General features: G+C 48.8%; 1 protein-coding gene across 2 annotated transcripts; it reads right to left on the reverse strand.

The window, feature by feature from the left end:
- Window positions 1–740: 740 nt before the first annotated feature.
- Window positions 741–17,382, reverse strand: MAP6D1 (MAP6 domain containing 1). Of its 2 annotated transcripts, none has more exons than XM_051626878.1 (3): window positions 16,811–17,382; window positions 5,772–5,889; window positions 741–2,810 (listed from the first exon to the last, which is right to left on the reverse strand). In XM_051626878.1, the coding sequence occupies exons 1-3, from the start codon at window positions 17,296–17,298 to the stop codon at window positions 2,784–2,786; spliced, it is 633 nt and encodes a 210-aa protein (XP_051482838.1). In that variant the 5' UTR covers window positions 17,299–17,382; the 3' UTR covers window positions 741–2,783. The 2 variants fall into 2 exon arrangements, with proteins under 2 accessions (XP_051482838.1, XP_051482837.1); XM_051626877.1 differs by having other exon boundaries at window positions 741–2,861.
- Window positions 17,383–17,771: the final 389 nt, after the last annotated feature.

Below are 17,771 nucleotides of genomic sequence, written 5' to 3' on the forward strand. Positions count from 1 at the left end.
TGGCTTTCTCCTGTGAGTCCTCTGAGGCATAGCTAGAAGAGCTGACATCACACTATATGGGGAAGCTGCTTGTACCTTCAGCACCTTTACTCACTAAAATATTGGGAACAACTGCGAGGTCATTATCTATTAAAATTCCAAGCTAGCACCATTTCCCCATGGTCTGTGTGAGATGGCAGAGTGAAACGCGAGTTGTTTGTCCCTTTCTGTTACCAGGGCACACTGTGGGCACCCCTGAAAGGGGATGTTGAGTGTATGGCACCTGCCTCGGTAGATCTAGCCTCTGTGTCCCTAGCAGTGAATGCTGTGTATTGGTATCATCAGTTCATCCCTTTTCCCCCATCATGTTGATTGACTGCTTGCTGAGTAGTTTCCTTTCCCTTTGAAAACATCTGGGAAGAATCCCATAAGTGGTTATGAATTCTGCAGAGCAACAGCTTTCCTTTTGCACTTTGGATCAGCAGTCAGGCCACAATGTCAATGTGCCTTGGAAGCTGTTTGTGCTGGGGGTCTGTGCCTGCAGATAAGCTTGGAAGTCAGGCATTGCCTGCTGATGGCTGGGAATGCAGCCAGGCATCCCCACCATCCTCTGCTGGGTGGGTGTCCTGTGTGCCCTGCTGTCCTGCATGTGCAGCTGCCTGAGAGGGGGGTGCAGCCACAAATTGGTCCTGTGAAGTTGAATATCCCAGGACTATGTTTTACCAAAAAAAAATATTAAAAAAAAATTGGGAAAGAACCAATAGCCAAAATACATTTTAATTTATTAAATCCAGTCTATTTGAGAAAATACAAGCTTTTATTACCAGTTTGTTTCAAACTGGGTTGGTTGGGTTTGTTGTTTTGTTTTTTAAAGAAGTACAGTGAATTAAGAAGAGAGACTGAATAGACAATTTATCTTTTTTTTTTTCTGTTAATAAAGTCCAGGATTGAAATGAACTTAAATTGTTTGAACAAAACTGTTAAAAACATTATAAAGAGATTAAACAAGCAGATTGAATTCTTAGAAACATCTAACATGCAAAACCTTTAGTACAGTTTGAATGTTTCAAATGAATTTCCTAAAAAATTAATCTCTTGAAAAGTTATGTGGGCAAGCACTAGTTTTACTGCACATTCCTCTGGGTCCAAGGATGAGTGTGGAAAATGCCATCCCTTGTCCCAACCAAAAGCAGGTTACTGCAGATGTTACTTGATGGTACCTATTCTTGTGGCTGTGTTCAGTCCTGCTAGTGTAATGAGCAGAGATGGCACCATTAAATTCTCACATAATGCAGTGAGAAGATGCTGTCTGCATGTATTCCAAATACAATCCACATGCCAACAGCTGAAAAATTCTAATGGGATTTATCAGCAATGCTTACGTGTTTGCAGAGTCCCCAGAGTTCATTATATTTCCCTTTAGCCAGCAGGAAACTTAAGAAAAATACCCTCCTGTGTTAAAGTCTATTTCATTACAGACCAATGAATATCTGATTCCTCTTCAAGTCTGAGGTCAGTTTCCTTTTTTTCCTAGCCAACACATTTGTGTGTTTCAAACATGCTTTTTCCCAAAAATAATTAAAAAAAACATGAAATAAGCAGCAGACTAATTATCTTGCATAAGTTGTTGAGATAGAAACTGTAAACCCACTACAGTCTTGAGGACAAAGACTAAAAAATGGTTTCTTAAAACACATGTTCCTCAGCAAAAGTTATATGCACATCAATATATAAAAAAATCAGCTTTAGAATAATGATACTTTAAATGGCCTATCTTAAAAATGAAGGATGCCTTACATTCTATGATACATTTTTCTTTAAGAAGAGTTTCTAAGTAACATTCACTTCTGGTTGTTCCTAGCATTAGCATTACCGATATACAGGCAATAATTTAGGAATTTCAAGGCAATGTTTTCCACCTTGCATATGCAAAGAGTTAATATTTATTAAAATTATAAGCATGTCCTTTTCATTAAAGGATCACAAATTGCATTAGATAAAATCCATATACAATATTTACAGTCACCTTAACAGCTATACAAATTACATAAATACACTAGATCCTCTGGAGTCTGGTAGGTGCCTAGCTGACTGTCCAAACACTCCTTTCCAGAGCAGGCTGGTGTGTTGCTGTTAGGGCTGTCTGTCAAAGTTGAGTCCCCTCTTGCTTCTGTCACGCCCATTTTGGAAATATCCAGCCTTAAAGCCCTAAGACACTGCACGTGTTAGTTTTATTTTAGAGGTCAATGATGCTGATTTCCTCCAGCTTCTGAAACAACCCTGGAAGTTCTCACCTGCCCCTTTAATGCTATGATTTCTGGTGGTGCCATTTGAGACCCTATTTCCAAACCCCTCATGAAGCTCACAAGTCAGCCAGATATTTCCTGTCTTTTGCTGGCTTACTTAGAGGGTGGTGCTAAGTAAAACTCCTTTTGGTTTTAATTATCCATCTTGCTTGTGATTGTTTTCCCTCCCACCCTGTGTAGTTAAGTGTAGGGATGTTGCCTGCACTGCTGCCTTTGCTGCCCAAAGTCTATATCCTAATGTGATGCCAGCTGGCATAGTAATGAACCTGTTCCTGTGAAAAACTAGGTCACTCCTCACAGCGTGTTTTGCCAGCTCTGAATCGAGGGCTTTGCGGTTTGTTGTGTTAACAGAAAGTGTGTGTGCACATCATTAATCACTGGAGCTGCTTTTGATAATACCAGTTCTTTGATCTTAACATTCCTCATGAAAATTGCATAGTGATACATCTGAACAGAATTGCCACCTTTAAGTTGCCTGGATGTGAGGAGGGTCCAGCTTCACACATTGAGGATCCGTGATGGTGCCTGGAAAACAGCAGAAGGGTTGGGGGAGAACCTGGTCTTCACCTCTGGGATCTAGTGGGGTGAGGGGGGAGAGAAACGTTAGTGTGACACAGGGTGCAACTGCCTGGAGAGTTTGAGGGGTCTGGAGCATTGTGTTCATCTATCTGCTCTCCCCTGCAAGGTGCCACTCCCCCACCAGCCTTGGCCCATCAGGCTGGTGTACCAGCCTGATTCAAGGGCAGGTGTGATGCTGTGTCACTGAGGAGGGGCTTTACAGTAACCCAGCCCTTGGACCCTGAGGGGTGTGGTGTTGTGAGTATAACCAGTACTGGGCAGGAGCCAGCCTCTGAATAAAGAGCTGCCCACCTCACTAATCCCCCCTGGCACGTACTCTTCAAAATTAACAACAAATTCACCACTGGACTGGTGCTGTATTTAAGGGAGAGGAATTACAGTGGGGTGTTTGTCCTTAACCTTTTGGAGAATGCCACCCAGGCTCTGTCAGAATGCTGCACTGTAATGCTTTATGGGGCCACAAGCTGCATATGCTCTGATCAGAGGCACAGGACTGGAGTTCTCAAAGGACAAAAATTGATTACTGGCTATGTCAGGCTGTGAAATTGCAAGGACTTTGATAAAGATGTAAACTTCTCAGGCCTGTTAGGAAAGTTAGAGATAACAGAGATTCCTCTCTGATGTCTATGGAGTCAGAATTTCACCCAATATGTAGCTGTTGTGGTTGTACTGAAGCATGAAGGACACCTAGGTGCTTGTGTCTCCTCTAATGCTTAAACCCCAAAGGACTGGAAGCAGGCTTGGCCTTAGCTTTGCATCCAGCCCAGGGCACTGGGTGAATCTGGCCATAAACCATGAAAGGGTGGAAAGCTTTTCTGGGTACTGAGTGTTCTGATGGCACCATCCAAACAGAGAGAGAAGAGCAAGACCACAGGCAAAGATTGTATGGAAAAACCTATCGATCTGTTAGTTGTTGTTGCTTTGTTCTGATTTTTCACTTCCTCTGGAGATGCATCTGACATGCTAAGGAGCAAGAGGAGTGTCACAAACAGCCTGTGCACAGCTCAGTAGCTGGGGAGAGGCAGCGTGGTGAATCCTACATGTAGGCTGTCAGGACACAACATAAACCTGACTCCCACATGTCCAACAAAGCTATGGGCCTCAGGCAGGAGGAAAAGTCCAAACGTCCAAGTGTAAACCAGGGAGAATCTGACATCTGTTTGACCTGATGGCTCTTCAGCACCATCTTCATTCCAAATTACACCTTTCCTGTGCTGTCTGCGAGAGAGGCCATGGTGGTACACTGGAGCTCCAGGAAATGGCCTGAAGCTGTGCCAGGGGAGCTTTAGACTAGATATTAGGAATAATTTCTTTACTGAAAGAGTGGTCAGACACTGGAATGGGCTGCCCAAGGAGGTGATGGAGTCCCCATCTCTGGAGGCATTCAAGAAATGTGTGGATGTGGCACTTCAGGGCATGATGGGTTTTTTGTGGAGAGTGTGGTGGGGGGGTGCTTTGTTTTGTTTTCCCTGGATGAACAGTTGGACTCTGTGACCTTAGAGTTCTTTTCCAACCATGTCGATTCTGTGATTCTGTGCATTGTCCTTAATGGCATGTGTTTGTGTCTGGGATTCCAGTCTCTTTCCTTTCCCTGAGAGCTGTGGTAGAGACTCTGAGGGGTCCAGCTAGGATCCTCTCCTTTGCATCCTGTCTGCCAAATAGGAGGACACTGTAATTTGCCCCTCCAGGGTCAAAATACATGGTTTAAGGGTTAAATACTCTCTAGCCTCATTGCTGCACCTCAGTAAGCAGCCCAGACTATTCAGAGCATGGAGGAAGTTTTCATGAGGTTTGCAAATTCTGTTCTGCCTGAGGTCACTGTCCCACTTTTGGTGGTGCTGGATATGCCCATTGTGTGCCCTGTTGCAGCAGTGTGCCAGCAATCCTCTGCAGAGCAGGCACTTCGCTGTCTGCTGATCAAACACTTCTTCCTCCTCTCCTCCAAGGCAAAGATTTACTTTTTACACGTGGCCGTGGAGTGGCTGCCTCCTCTAATGGCACGGCATCCTGCGGCCAGGGAATTCAGCCCTGGCCCTGCTGCTGCTTTCCCAGTCACTTGGTGCGGCATGTGGCTGGCTTTTGCCGGTTGTGAAGTGCTGTTCTCTTTGGTGGCCTGATGCAAAAAGCAGCTACACCACAGCTTTGTTGGTGTGCACTTTCCTTCTTTGTGGGGACTAGGAGTGTGTGGGACCCTGCCAGGGAAAGTGCTGAGTTCAGAGAGAACGTTTCCGTGTGGGATTTTCAGTAATAATTAGATGTATTTCACCAACAAGAAAACGGTCTTACAGTGTTATAGGGGGCTGTAGAAACTTGCAGGAAAATCCCTAGGAAGTCTCAGAGGTCCAAGAGCTGTGCAGCTCACCTGTTTACCACAACTGTATCTTCCTTGGTGTTGGTAGTGGGGGCTGCTTCTGCCCTTACCAGCACAGAGGGGTTTTGTCCTGTTTGGGTGGGTGCTGTTCCATAGGCAGCAGTTTGCAAATGCTCCCATGCAAACACCTGTGGCTAACATTAGCACCAGAGCCTGAATCTCCCGCTACAGCCCTCAGGCTGGTGCACACTGACCACTCTGAGTGTGTGCAGAGGGTGTTAAATGTATTGTACACAGAGAGAGAGAACGACACAACACCTTGTACATAAGGAGTCCAACTGAGGGAATCACAAATCATGAACTGCTGACTGCCATGCAGTTTAAAATCTTGGTCTCAGGTCACATTATGATAAGCTATGGTATGGCATTCTCCAGCACGTCTCTCTGAAAGCAAGGGATGACCACATTACCTAATGGGCAGTGGTGAAAGGGGGTCAGTGAGGACATGGCACCACACCCTTAAGAAGCGAGAGTTCCTGATGTGGACTTTGGGCTTTACACACACTGACTTTGGGATTTTAAGCAGTCTAAATTACCTTAAAATCTGCCTTGTAGCTTGTCTCTTGAACAAAATGGTCTTCTGGGATTATGAAGCCTTGCTTTGTCTTTATAGGTTTGGATGGTTTTGCTCCAGTCCATGGGCGATACTCTTGCCTGAAATGAGATTGCCAAGACAGAAGAACCCATAAAACACAACAAACTCACTGGCTGCTTCTGCTCAGAGTGGTTACAAAGCCAGAAGGTAAGGCTGGTTACAACCAGTTCATAAGAAAGAATTTGTCTAAGGCATACTGAGAATAAAAGAAGAACTGAGCGTAGAAGCCTGCCTCTCTCTGAAAGCCCAGGCTTTCTGCAAGGGGCTAAATGGCTGCTCTCACTTACCTCTTCTTTTATTCCTGGCAAAATGTGCTCTCTCCTGGAGGTGGTTGGTTGCTTATTCCTGGTTAAGAAAGCTGGTGACCTCTTGTTTGATAGCTCATTGACCACTTACAGTGTAGAACATTGTCTGCCTCATTGGTCACTTACAATGTAAAACACTTAGGTTTGGGTCTGCAGTGCAGAGCCCTCAGGCATGAGGAGGGAGGCTGCTGATGTTTGCTCCTGTGTGCTGAGCTGTGCCTCTGTGGCCACTCAGTCCAAAATGCATTATGAAGGGAGATACCATCTCAGGTGGCAGATGCTTCTGCTGAGCGAGTTGGGGTTGTTCAGCCTGAAGAAAAGACTCCGGGGGAACTTACAGCAACCTTCTAGTACCTGAAAGGAGCCCATAAGAAGGCTGGGGGAGTGCTGTTCACTAGGGCATGTAATGATAGGACAAGGGGTAATGGTTTCAAGCTAGAAAAGGGTAGATTCAGGTTGGATATTAGGAAAAAGTTCTTTAACATGAGGGTGGTGGATCACTGGAGCAGGTTGCCTAGGGAAGTGGAGGGGGTCCCATCCCTGGAGACATTCAAGGTCAGGCTTGATGGGGCTCTGAGCAATCTGTTTTAGTGTGAGATGTCCCTGCTTATTGTAGGGGGGTTGGACTAGATGACCTTTAGACGTCCCAAGACATTCTGTGATTCTGTGGTTTTCCTTAAGATAAGGGGATGTGCTTTGACATGATGATATCTGAGAAGGTGTCCCTTGGCTGACTTACTCTTGGAGCAGTAAAGTCTGAGAAATGGTTGCAGAGACCACACTGAGAAAGGGATAGCACGTGTGTCAAGAGTACTGAACAACAGCATGGCAAAGTCTGGCTTAGCTCAGCTGCCAGCTCCCTTCTGCAGCCTTCCCTCTGGTTCTCTGTACCTCTTGTCACAAGCAGGCTTTGCTAATGCCCTCTCCATTAGGACTTTCTGGATGCTGCAGTAGCAGCCAGCTCAGTTGGCTTGTTTACTCTCAGGAGAAGACAGAAGTCTTCTCTGTTTGTGCATGTATCTCTGGCAACCAGTTCCAGCAGCTTCTGTAGCAAAAGGAGGGGTGACTAACCAAAATGTTAGTCACCCTGGCATACTTTAATAATTGCATTTTACTAGTTGCTTATACACTGAATCAAGGGGTAAGATTGAGTCCTGAGCCATGTGCAGGCTAAGGAAATGAGCTGTGTGTTAGTGTGCTGAGCTTAGCTTTGACCACAGCCTTTCTGATTTTCATTTTTCCCAGGCATGCTCTTTGCTATTTTGCTAGTAGCTGCAAATTCCTCTTTAAAAAATCTTATTGAAAGTATACAAGGGTGGGGTGTTATTTTAGAATGTCTACTTTGGTCTTGATCCTTTCAGCATATTACTGAAATACCACTTGCTGGTTTATGCTGGGTTTCTAAACATAGACTCAGCCTTAACATGCTGCTTCTTTTCTTGGTTTGTGGATACAGGGTCTGTATCTAAGCTGGATAGAGAAGCCAACATGCTAACTGAATTAATTCCTGTTTCTTGACTGAGCTGCTGGCACTGGTCTCCTGTCAGGATGGATGAGTGCAGGTGCAGGCGTGAGGAGATGGGCAGGAACCCACAGCCGGGGCCTGCGGCAGTTTGTCAGCTGGAGTGTAGGTGGACCGAGTTCTTAAATCCCCTCAGTTAGTAACAGATACTGCTATAGAGAAGAGCTTCCTGCTCACTGGAAAGTAAAACCAGGCTGTCAGGGCTGTCTGTGAGTACTGCAAATCTAGACTATAATTGGTTTGCTCTTGCTGTTCTGAGCCACTACCTTCTACCTCCCTCTGTCTTGCTCAGGCAGCAGTTAAGCACCTGCACAGCTTTCGCAACTCTGGTGGTGCAATTCCTGCTGCTTTAGCACCTCAGGATAAGGAAGCACCTTTGCAGAAAGGTGATTTTGGGCAAGTGACATCCCAAGAAGGCAACCTTTCAGCAGGGAATCCCAGCTGTGTGTGAATGCTGAGTAAAAGCTGAGCTCTGCTCTGCTGTGCAGCCAGAGGGAGGACATGGAGCTTTTGGGCAAAATACCAGCAGCATGGTACAAAGCCATCAATTACGTCCCAGCAGTTTCCAGGAATGGGAACCTGCTGCCCCACAAAAAGCCAGATGGCCTCAAGGATGCCAGTGGCATTGATTCCTAACCATCCATCCTTGTGCTGGCTGGTCTCCCTGCTGCATTACGCTGCAATTGAGTGTGTCCCCAGCCTTCAGTGAATGACTGTGCTGCTTGTCTCTACAGCCAGCTCTGTCTTGCTGCTTTATAGCAGATCATTTGCTGATTTGGCAGGCTGCCATACAAAGCCCTTTTGGATCTCAGGACCCTCATTCTGGCTGGAAGCCAAACTGCTCTCAGCCTGAATAGCCAAAACTATTTTTGAAGCTCCTGCACACAGTGAGGAAGTGCTCAGCCTTCATCCTCAGAAACAGAAACGTGAGAGCAGATAAAGTCATGGCTCAAATCTGTGGTAGCATTTCTGTTTTGGACCCTGTATTTCCTTCTGGGGGAATCCAGAAGTCTGGGCCCATAGGGAAGGAATGGGTGAAACAGAGATGACTTAACCCTTTGGGAGCTAGGTTACTTGAAACAAAGCAATAAATTAACATTATAACCTTTGGTCCAGAAAGTACAGTTAAATAAATTTGCTTTGCCATTCAGCTTGCAGGACACATGCACCCACCTCCCGCTGTATTAGCCAAGGGTCAGGAGGAACAGGAGCCCAAATACCAGTTTGCTGACTTGTCTAAAAATCGATCATGGGGTGGTGAATTGAGTCAAAATGCACGAGCTAGAGAAGAACTACCTCTTTGTAATGTTACTTATTTTAGGATGTCAAGTATCAAGATCTAGTTACTTTTCCCCCCTGCCTTGTACTCTGGGGTGCAACAATTGCTTCCTGTGCTTGAGGAGGCCAGTGAATCAGGTCAGGCTCAGCAGGTTCATTGCTTCTCCCTCCCATCTCCACATCCAACACCATGTATGGTGTCTCATCCAAGATCACCCAAGCAGCAGTTATTAGCAAGAGAACATCATGGTGGGTGAGAAGTTTACAGAAATCACAAGAAAAAGGGGAGAGCCCAGTGTGGTGGACATCAGCTGCTGCTGGGGATGAACACGAGAGACTGTTGCTGCTGGAAGCAATCATCTGCATCCTTCCTGCTGTACCCCACCTTTCTCCTCCTCTTGTCCTTAGAGCATCTGAAGTGGAGGGGGAATAGCCTCCAGGCTCTCTTTAGGTTCTGTTTTGTTCTCCATTGTTACAACCTAGAGGTGAGATGTTTTGGTCTCCATGAATGGGAATGACCCAGTGGTACTTACAAGTACTAATGCACTGTGGTTGTGAAAGAAAAAGATCTCCAGAGTTGTAGGCAGGCTTTAAAGTAGTAACGATCAAAAGGGAAGGGCTGCTTTCTGTGTACTGCTGTTTCTTAACCTCCAGCTCACTCTAGGAAGGAATAAGCAGCAGCTTTTTGCAGGTGATTGTGCTGTTACTCTATGGAACTGCTTTGATCACTGGTATGTTGATAATCTGTTTGCTCTTTCTTGTAATTGGTTAATAGAGTCTGGGTAAAGGTGTTTCTCATGCACTGTGTCTGGATGAGTTGTCTGGAGGGGAAGGTTTGGATCAATGCAGTGTGGAAAGCAGGAGGCTATAGTGGCCTGCTGGGGACAGCTTCACCCCCCAGCAGTGATGGGAAACTGAGCAAATGGGAGTACAGCTAAATGTGTACACTGGAAACAGACAAACAAAAAACAGCCATTGGACTATAATTACTAGAGTTATTCTGAAGCCCAGCTTTGAGGAGAGCTGTTTCAGAGAGCTGGTGGTTGTGTGCCATCTCCAGCCACAGGTGAGCAGGACCACCTGTACCAGGGCTGTTAAACAGCCTAGGCAAGGGGTCAGGCAGAGGGCATGCTCCCACCAGATCTCACCATGATTCAGCACATGGCCTCACAGACTTCAGGGCATGACTTGGGAATGATGGATTCAAGACTGCTCCTTCTGTTCTTTCCAAACGCAGCATAGCACTGCTGCAGCTCAAGGTGCTGGGCTCTGTGACCCATACAGCTGCTGGCCTATGTGCTGCCTCCAGCTCTTCTCCCATTTCATGCTCTCCACAAAAGTTTTATGGCTTTGCAGAGAAAGCTGCTGGCAGAATTGTTTTTATTTTACTGACCTATTGAAGATCTAACCTAGAAAGCTTTGTAATTTCCCCGAGATGGAGGGCATTTCTACTGGGTGTGGGGAGGCAGAGGGTAGAAATACCAACCGTGCTGTTTGCAATGCTGGGGTTGCCATTTCCAGCCAGATTTACTTTCAGTATTTGTAGTATTCCTTTGCTCCATAGTAGACCACTACTGCCATCACAGTCAGCACCTCAGTAGCTCATTTTTATGTCGTGGTGTGCTTCACATGGTAAATGATCAGCGGCTTGCTGAGCCACTGCATTATAATCCAATTTCTCATTTAAGAAATAGAGAAAAAGGCTCATCTGCTGTAGCTGAATGTAACTCTGAGCTACTGCCTGAGCTCGCCTGCATTTATTCTTCCACTGCCTCCTTCCTTCTCGTACCCAGCACGCCAGTGAGAATTAAGCCACATAGTGAACATTGTCCCTGCAGAGGGAAAGCTGTGTACATTTTGGGGGACTCTGGTATTAAAATTTTAAAAGTACACGCTACTCTAGACATCTGTTGGGCAAGCCAAGATGGGTGTGCATGGGGTTCGGGCTGAAGGTGGTGAGGTCTGAACTAGCAGCCCTTTTGCAGTGCAACTCCTGGCAGGTGCTGAGGCAGGTTCTTGGCACAGCTGCACAGCTGCCCTGTCAGGTGGAGCGGCTTTGGTTTTCCCAGGCAGAGCTGTGCAGCCAGCCATGCCCTCCCAGGGGCCAGGATGTGCCTGCTTATGGCAAAAACTTGCACAGATCAGGGGACTGTGACATCTGGTCAGCAGAGGATTGCAAATGTCATGATTCACGGATGCTGCGGTGAGAGCTCTGCAGGATGGACAAAGCCAGGAGCACTCCAGGGTAATAGAGCCATTAAACTGCTTTTCCTCTGAGCTATGTCAGACACTGGTGGGTTGCTGGAGGCATTTCAAAGCCTTGGACACAGAAGCAGGTTGTGGCACAGTGTGAGGACAGAAATGGGGAAAAGGAAAGGCTGGTGGAGACAAAAAGATGGAGGGTTAGGGGGAAGACATAGTAGAAGGGTAGAGAAACCAGCTCACAGAATTACAGAGGAGGAAAGCAGAAGACACCTGGCTGCTTCCTGCCTCTGCTCTCACCTGTAGCGGGGTCAGGCAGCACCTGGAGCTGCTCATAACTCACAGGAAAGAAGCAGCAGTAAAAGACTGGACTGAAAGGCCAGGAGGAAAAAACATCAAGTTTCAAACTATTATCTTAGGGTGAGTTTTGGGGGCTTGCACTGCCCACAGACATATCTCCAAGGAAGGAGTGTCTGGTGTCACAGCATAGGCAGCTGCTTCCCTCTTACCAGAGTTGTGTGAATCGGAGTTTGTGGGTAGGTCTTGGGGTCTTGACTGGTACTTTTCCCCATTTCCCTTTCTTTCCCCTTTTCCTGTACACCTTTCGGTGTACTTTGAGGGGAGGAAAGTCATCCTACCTTTATGCAACAGCTTTGAATCTTCCTCATTTTAGTTCTTCAGTGTGCTTGGTGGAACAAACGTCCTTTCTTGAGGCACCATTTCCACCCCCTCATTCTCTCCCATAGTCCTGTCCCTCTCAGCCCTCCCTTCCCCCAGCCAGGCTATGCAGTGCACAGCGAGTCTCTCTGGATCCATCCCAACGCCTGCACCAAGCAAGCTTACTTCTTAAATAGCATAAAAATCAGGGGCTTCAGTATTAATTTCCCCAAGCAGCAAGATACTTAAGATTATAAAGATAACTATAAGCCTTGATTATAAAAGCTTTACTCCTATTATTAAGGGTAAGCATGTGTTTAAATATCTCACTGGATCAAGGATGGAGCTCCTCACACACAGTACTATTAACCCTGCCAGCATTAACAGTGTGTGCTGTGATCCCATACTCTGCTGAACAGAGTATTTTTGTTTGTAGTGCAGGTATTTTTTCTATTTTCTTCTGCACATCTTATTTCAATAAGATGCTTTCCAATGTGAAGCTGTCACCACTGTTCACCTTGCCCTTCGCACAAGTGCTATTTGAAGGCAGATGAGCGTTATAGAGAGCAATATACAGGAAAAAGTGTCATTCCTCTTCATTCTGCATTACCCCTGGTGGGTAGGATGTTTCTGCTCCTGGTCACAGTGCATGTACTGAATACTTGCCCAAGAAGGTGGGAGTTCAGTTTGTGGGGGCATCTTCCACCCTGCTGTTCCCAAAATCATTAGTAATGGTACACCAGGCCCTTTCCCCTTAGCAACCACAGCTCTTTATGTGTTTTAAACAAAGCAACAAAACAAAATTGCTTGCTCCAGGTGAGCAGAAATCCCTGCTGATCTCAAGGCCCTCTATTTGGTCTGCTTTACTGTTGTGCCTCCCACCTGCAAACTAGTCAGATGTTGTGGACTCTCACCCAGAGCACAGAAACACCAACTGCAGAGATCGGGCTCCGCTGGCATTGGGCATGTGCAGAAATTCACAGTCATCCTCCCCCTTCCCTGAGTGCTAATACTAGCAAAGCTGATAAGTGGAGAAAGAAGAGGCAGAACAATCGCTCACAGCTCTGATGCAATATTTGCACTTACACATTTGAAGTGCTTTGCAGAGACTGGCTGGTTACTGAAAAGGAAACTGAGTTCTGAAGTGACCTAAAGAAGTGAACTTGAGCCTTGACAAGGCCAGCAGGGAGGTCATACCCTCATCCTCCCTGCCTTCTAACAAGGTATGAAGATGACGTCCAGAGAACAGAGCCAGCTGGAGATACCTGCTGACTACACCAGCTTCTCTCGTTTGTAGAGGAGAGCTAAGTAAAGCAATCATCTACTTCTAAAATATCTGCTAAATGCAATCAAGACCTAGTTCTATAATTAATTATGTGCAGATCTCTGCTGTATCAGAAGTACACAGCACCTGCAATTTACTGCTGAAAGGGAGAAGCCAATTCCATGACCCCAAAGGACAAACCCTCAGAGAGGTGCAGAGAGGGTGGCTCAATGCTTGCTCCTGCCTTCTCCAGCATCAGCAAGGTGTAATCCTCCGCAGCCCTCTGCGGCAGTCCCTGGGATCTTTTCACAGTTGGAGCACATCCCATTTTAGCCTTTCAAGTGCAGCGTGTATTGATCTGCCTCGGCCTGTGTGCCTGAGCTCCCCCCCATAGTCTAGTTGGGTTTTCACTTCCATCAGACCCTGCAGAACTCCATCTAAAATTCAGAGACTGGAGGATCTGGGGACATAGGGCAGTAATTTGGAGGGCAGGCATCTGTGCTGGCCTTTCACCTTTTATAAAGGACTGGGCTTGGTCACTGATTCTGGGTGTCTGTTTTGTTCTGGGAAATGCCAGTTGAGGCTGACTGGCTGCACCATGTATAGCTAGTTTTGTATGCAGCTGAGTTTTCTTCTGAGCTTAAAGAAGAGCACAGAGAGAAGATGTAGCAGGAACTTGGAGAAGTCTCATGGGAGCAGTGCACCAATGCACAAAAGCATATCAAATGGTGCTGAACATTACACTACTACACTTGAGTGCTCCATGGAAACATACATGCAGTAGGCTGATGTAGAACCATGCAGTCAAAATCCTGAATGAAAAAGAAACAAACAAACCACAAAGCCTAAAAAAAACCCCCAAGACTCTCCTTAGAAAAGAGAGTGTCTAACCAAAAGTGTGTGTGCTTTCCACTTTGCTACTCAAATGTTCTACCTGCAATGGTCCCTGCCTGCTTGTCTCTGTGTGCAGAACAACCTCTCTCTTTTCTCAAACTCTCTAAAGGCATGATGTACTTCACACCCAACCCCTCCTCAGGACCCAGCACCCTCCAGCTGCTCCCAGTAACAGAACACCCCCCCTCCTCTTGCTGTGCCTCTACCAGTGCTGATCTCCTTTCCTGCTTCCCCAGCATGGCCTCCTCACCTGCCCGGCTTCTTGTAGGCTATGCCTACCAGAGAGTAGTGGAGATGGTGTGGCCACCAAGGAACAGCTTAAAGTGCAATTCTTGTCTTTGTTAGGAAGATTAAGAAAACCAACGTGTAATGGTGTTGTTTGGCTCCTGCCTGAAGATGAGATAGCTGTTTGCAGCCTGCAGTGCTGCCTTGGAAAATGATGAGGAAAGAAGGGTGGAACTGTAGTGGTGTTAGTGGAAATCTTCTGAGGCTGTGGGTGCTCAGCTCGCAAAGGGTGGGTGCCTCTTCCTTGCCTCAGACCAGTGGAGTGCTCCTGTCTGGGGCATTGGAGTGACTGATGCTACCAAATAGAAACCTAGTGCCCCAAGAGTGACTGAAAAGGAAAGTAACTCCACCAAATACCAACCATGAACCACTCCTGTTCGTTTTTTTGTGTGTTGTTTTCTTTTTTTTTTTTAGCAACAAATCCCAAACAAAATACACCCTTGCAGCTTGCAAAGTTACCATGGACTTCTCTCCTGCTGCTTGTTGTGACTTCTGTGACTTTTCTAGGTTGAGCTCAGTGGTATAGGGATTTCTTGAATTTGCACTGTTGTACTGGGTGATAATTCAAAGAATCTCTGGAATTACTAGAATAAGACCAAGGTGGCTTGGCTTGTGTAGCACAACTTGTATTTGTTGTGCCAGATAGCCTTCAAACAGCTTAGAGGTATTATGGGACAACTCCTTCCTGGTGTGGCTGCCTCAGCTTGTGCCTCTAGCCTCATCCTGTGCTGCTCCTCCTGTCAGCTGAGAGGAGTTCCTCAACTACCTTGAAGTTTTACTTCTTAGAAAATTTGTTTGGAGTTGTGTTTTGTTATGTCACCCCCGCCAGTACTTTGTCATGTGGTTTGTAAACTTGCAGTTCTGTCATGACAATAGTTGAGAGCCCTGTGTAAAAACTGTCAAGTAAGAGGGAAGAAAGTGTGAGAAGTGACTGCTGAGCAGTAGAATAGCTGTAGGGAAGCTGCAGGCTACTGTCCCCTTCGTCTGGGGTCAGGCTGAGGAAGCGGGGGATGTCTCAGCAAAAACGTGGAAATGGATACATTTCTGAAAGATGAACCTTGCTAGTTTTGTTCTAGGCAGGTTTCTCTGAACTAATTCCTGTGTGGCTTTGAAATTTAAAAGTGCTTCTCTTAAAAAATAGTCATCACTCCGTGATGGTCTTGCGAGATGTGGCAAAGGATGAAATAGCACATAACTTGAAGCACTGCAGTTGTGCCTTCCTGAATTCATGTGTTAACTGCACTAGGACCAGGACATCTGCCTGTGTGTGGAGGAGTGGGATAAGAAACAAGATCTGTGCAGGCCTGTAATCTTTCCCAGGTCCCCCAGTGTATTTGTCTTAAAAGCACTGTGATAAATTATCTGATGAATTGCAACGATGAAATGTCTCCTAGGTACATAGTAGATAAGTGTCTAAATACTTGGGAGTCTATTGGAATAAAAATAATTACTCCATTAATATACCTCATAGGTATATTAAAACCTCACAGGTATATATTATACCTCATAGGTATATTTAAACCCGCCGAACACCATGATGAGTGTGTGTGTGTGGGGACAATATGAAGCTGGTGTGATACTCAACAGCAGCCACATAGGAGCTGAAATCCCCTCTCCTCCCATGGTGCATGTCAATGAGAACAAGGGTTGAATTTCAGTGCATCCTGATTGCTCATTCCAGAAAATAAGTACCTGTAGTGTCTCATACTGATCACTGCGAGAGGAAAGCATCAATAACGTAAAAGTAATTTTTAAAGCTCTTTGACAAAGGTGGTTTGTGTAGTTTGGGATGTATAGCCTCTGTGTCTTTGCATCTGTCTAACCTTAGAGGCAGTAATTTGGCTCGACTGGAAGGTTTCATTCCAGCTTTAAAGGGAAAAGGCTGATGGCAGTGACTGGGAGAGCAGCTCAGTGCGACTGTTGAGTACAGAGAGGTCCTGGGCAGCCCCAGCAGTCCTGTGCCTCCCAGCCCTGCTGCGCTGGGGATGGCATCACGACTCAGCCCTTCCCTGCCTCGGGAGCAGGGCAGGAGCGCGGGCGGGCAGGGAGGCTCTGCTGCACAGGCACCCAGACGCTGCCGGCCGGGCCGGCGACCGGCGACGCTTTTAAGGACCGAGGGTCCGAAGGCAAAAGCGGCTTTGGCGACAGGTTGAGCCCGAGGGCGAGGCGGCAGCTTTCCCCCCCGAACCGGTCCCAGCTTTTCCCCCCCGAACCGGTCCCAGCTTTCCCCCCCCGAACCGGTCCCAGCCTTCCCCCCCCGAACCGGTCCCAGCTTTCCCCCCCGAACCGGTCCCAGCTTTTCCCCCCCGAACCGGTCCCAGCTTTTCCCCCCCGAACCGGTCCCAGCTTTTCCCCCCCGAACCGGTCCCAGCTTTTCCCCCCCGAACCGGTCCCAGCTTTTCCCCCCCGAACCGGTCCCAGCTTTTCCCCCCCGAACCGGTCCCAGCTTTCCCCCCCCGAACCGGTCCCAGCTTTCCCCCCGCCGCTTGCCGGCATCCCCGCCCCGCGCTGCGGAGCAGCATCGCTCGCCCGCCTCAGGGAGCCCCGCCGAGGCGGCCGGCGGGCCCGGTTACCTGTAGGAGGTGGTGTGGCCGCCGTCCGCCTGCGGGCGCGGGCGCAGGTGCTCGGGGCCGTCCCCCGCCGGCCGCCCGCCGCCGGGCAAGGCGCAGGCGGAGCGGCCCGGGGCGGGCTGGGGGGCGGCCCCGTCCCTCCCGCCGCTGCTGGCGCTGACCCAGGGGAAGGCGTCCCTTCTCGGGAGGGGCCACGCTCTGAAGTCCCGCCGGTACTGGGTCTCGGCGGCGAAGGGCTCCCCGGCGGCCACCGCCCGGCCCTTCCTGCGGCTGCTGGGCTTCCCGGCGGCGGGGTCCCGCGGGCGGGGGAGCGGGGCCGGCGGCCGAGCGCTGCCCCGCGCTGGGGGCCCGCCCCGCTGGGGCGTCCCGTCCTCCTGCTCCTCGATGTCCGAGTAGTTGTGGATGGTGAGCGGCACGGAGAGGTCGGACTTGTCCAGCTGGCTCCAGAAGCGGGCCAGGCAGCACACCCGGCTGATGCAGGGCCAGGCCATGGCCGCAGCCCCCGCTTCCCCCGCAGCGGCGCCCGCGGCTCCGGCGCCCGCAGCCGGCCGCGCACCCGGCTTCAGCCCTCATGGGCGGCAGCCCCTCCTCCCGCCGCCCCCTCCCCGGGAACGACACCCCCGCCCCGGGATTACGGCCGCACACGTGACCCGGCCCCGGCGAGGCTCCGTGCGGGAAGAGCCGCGGCCGCCGGACCCCCCCCGCGCCGAGCGGGGATGCGGTGCCCGGCATCCCAGTGCCTCGCCGTGCCCCCCGGCATCCCAATGCCTCGCCGTGCCCCCCGGCATCCCAGTGCCTCGCCGTGCCGCCGGGACCTGCCGCTCCCCGCCCCGCTGCCCCCGCGGCTCCCGCTGCCCCCGGGAAGCGCTGCAGCAGACCCCGCGGTTGGCATCGGCCAAGCAGGGAACGCCGCTCTGCTCCAGCGGGGGGGGGGGGCGGGGGGCGGGGGGAGCGCTGCTTAATT

The sequence above is a fragment of the Apus apus genome, chromosome 8 (assembly GCF_020740795.1).
Source record: "Apus apus isolate bApuApu2 chromosome 8, bApuApu2.pri.cur, whole genome shotgun sequence".
In the NCBI taxonomy this organism is placed as follows: domain Eukaryota; kingdom Metazoa; phylum Chordata; class Aves; order Apodiformes; family Apodidae; genus Apus; species Apus apus.

What these genes read in the sequence shown, in the direction of transcription:
- MAP6D1 (XM_051626877.1), bottom strand. Translation starts at nt 17,298, where the DNA reads ATGGCCTGGCCCTGCATCAGCCGGGTGTGCTGCCTGGCCCGCTTCTGG. An exon ending in GGCCACACCACCTCCTACAG is followed by an intron (nt 5,890 to 16,810) that starts GTAACCGGGCCC and finishes ATCTCATTTCAG; the next exon opens with GCAAGAGTATCGCCCATGGA. An exon ending in GCTACAAGGCAGATTTTAAG is followed by an intron (nt 2,862 to 5,771) that starts GTAATTTAGACT and finishes TCACCCCACTAG; the next exon opens with ATCCCAGAGGTGAAGACCAG.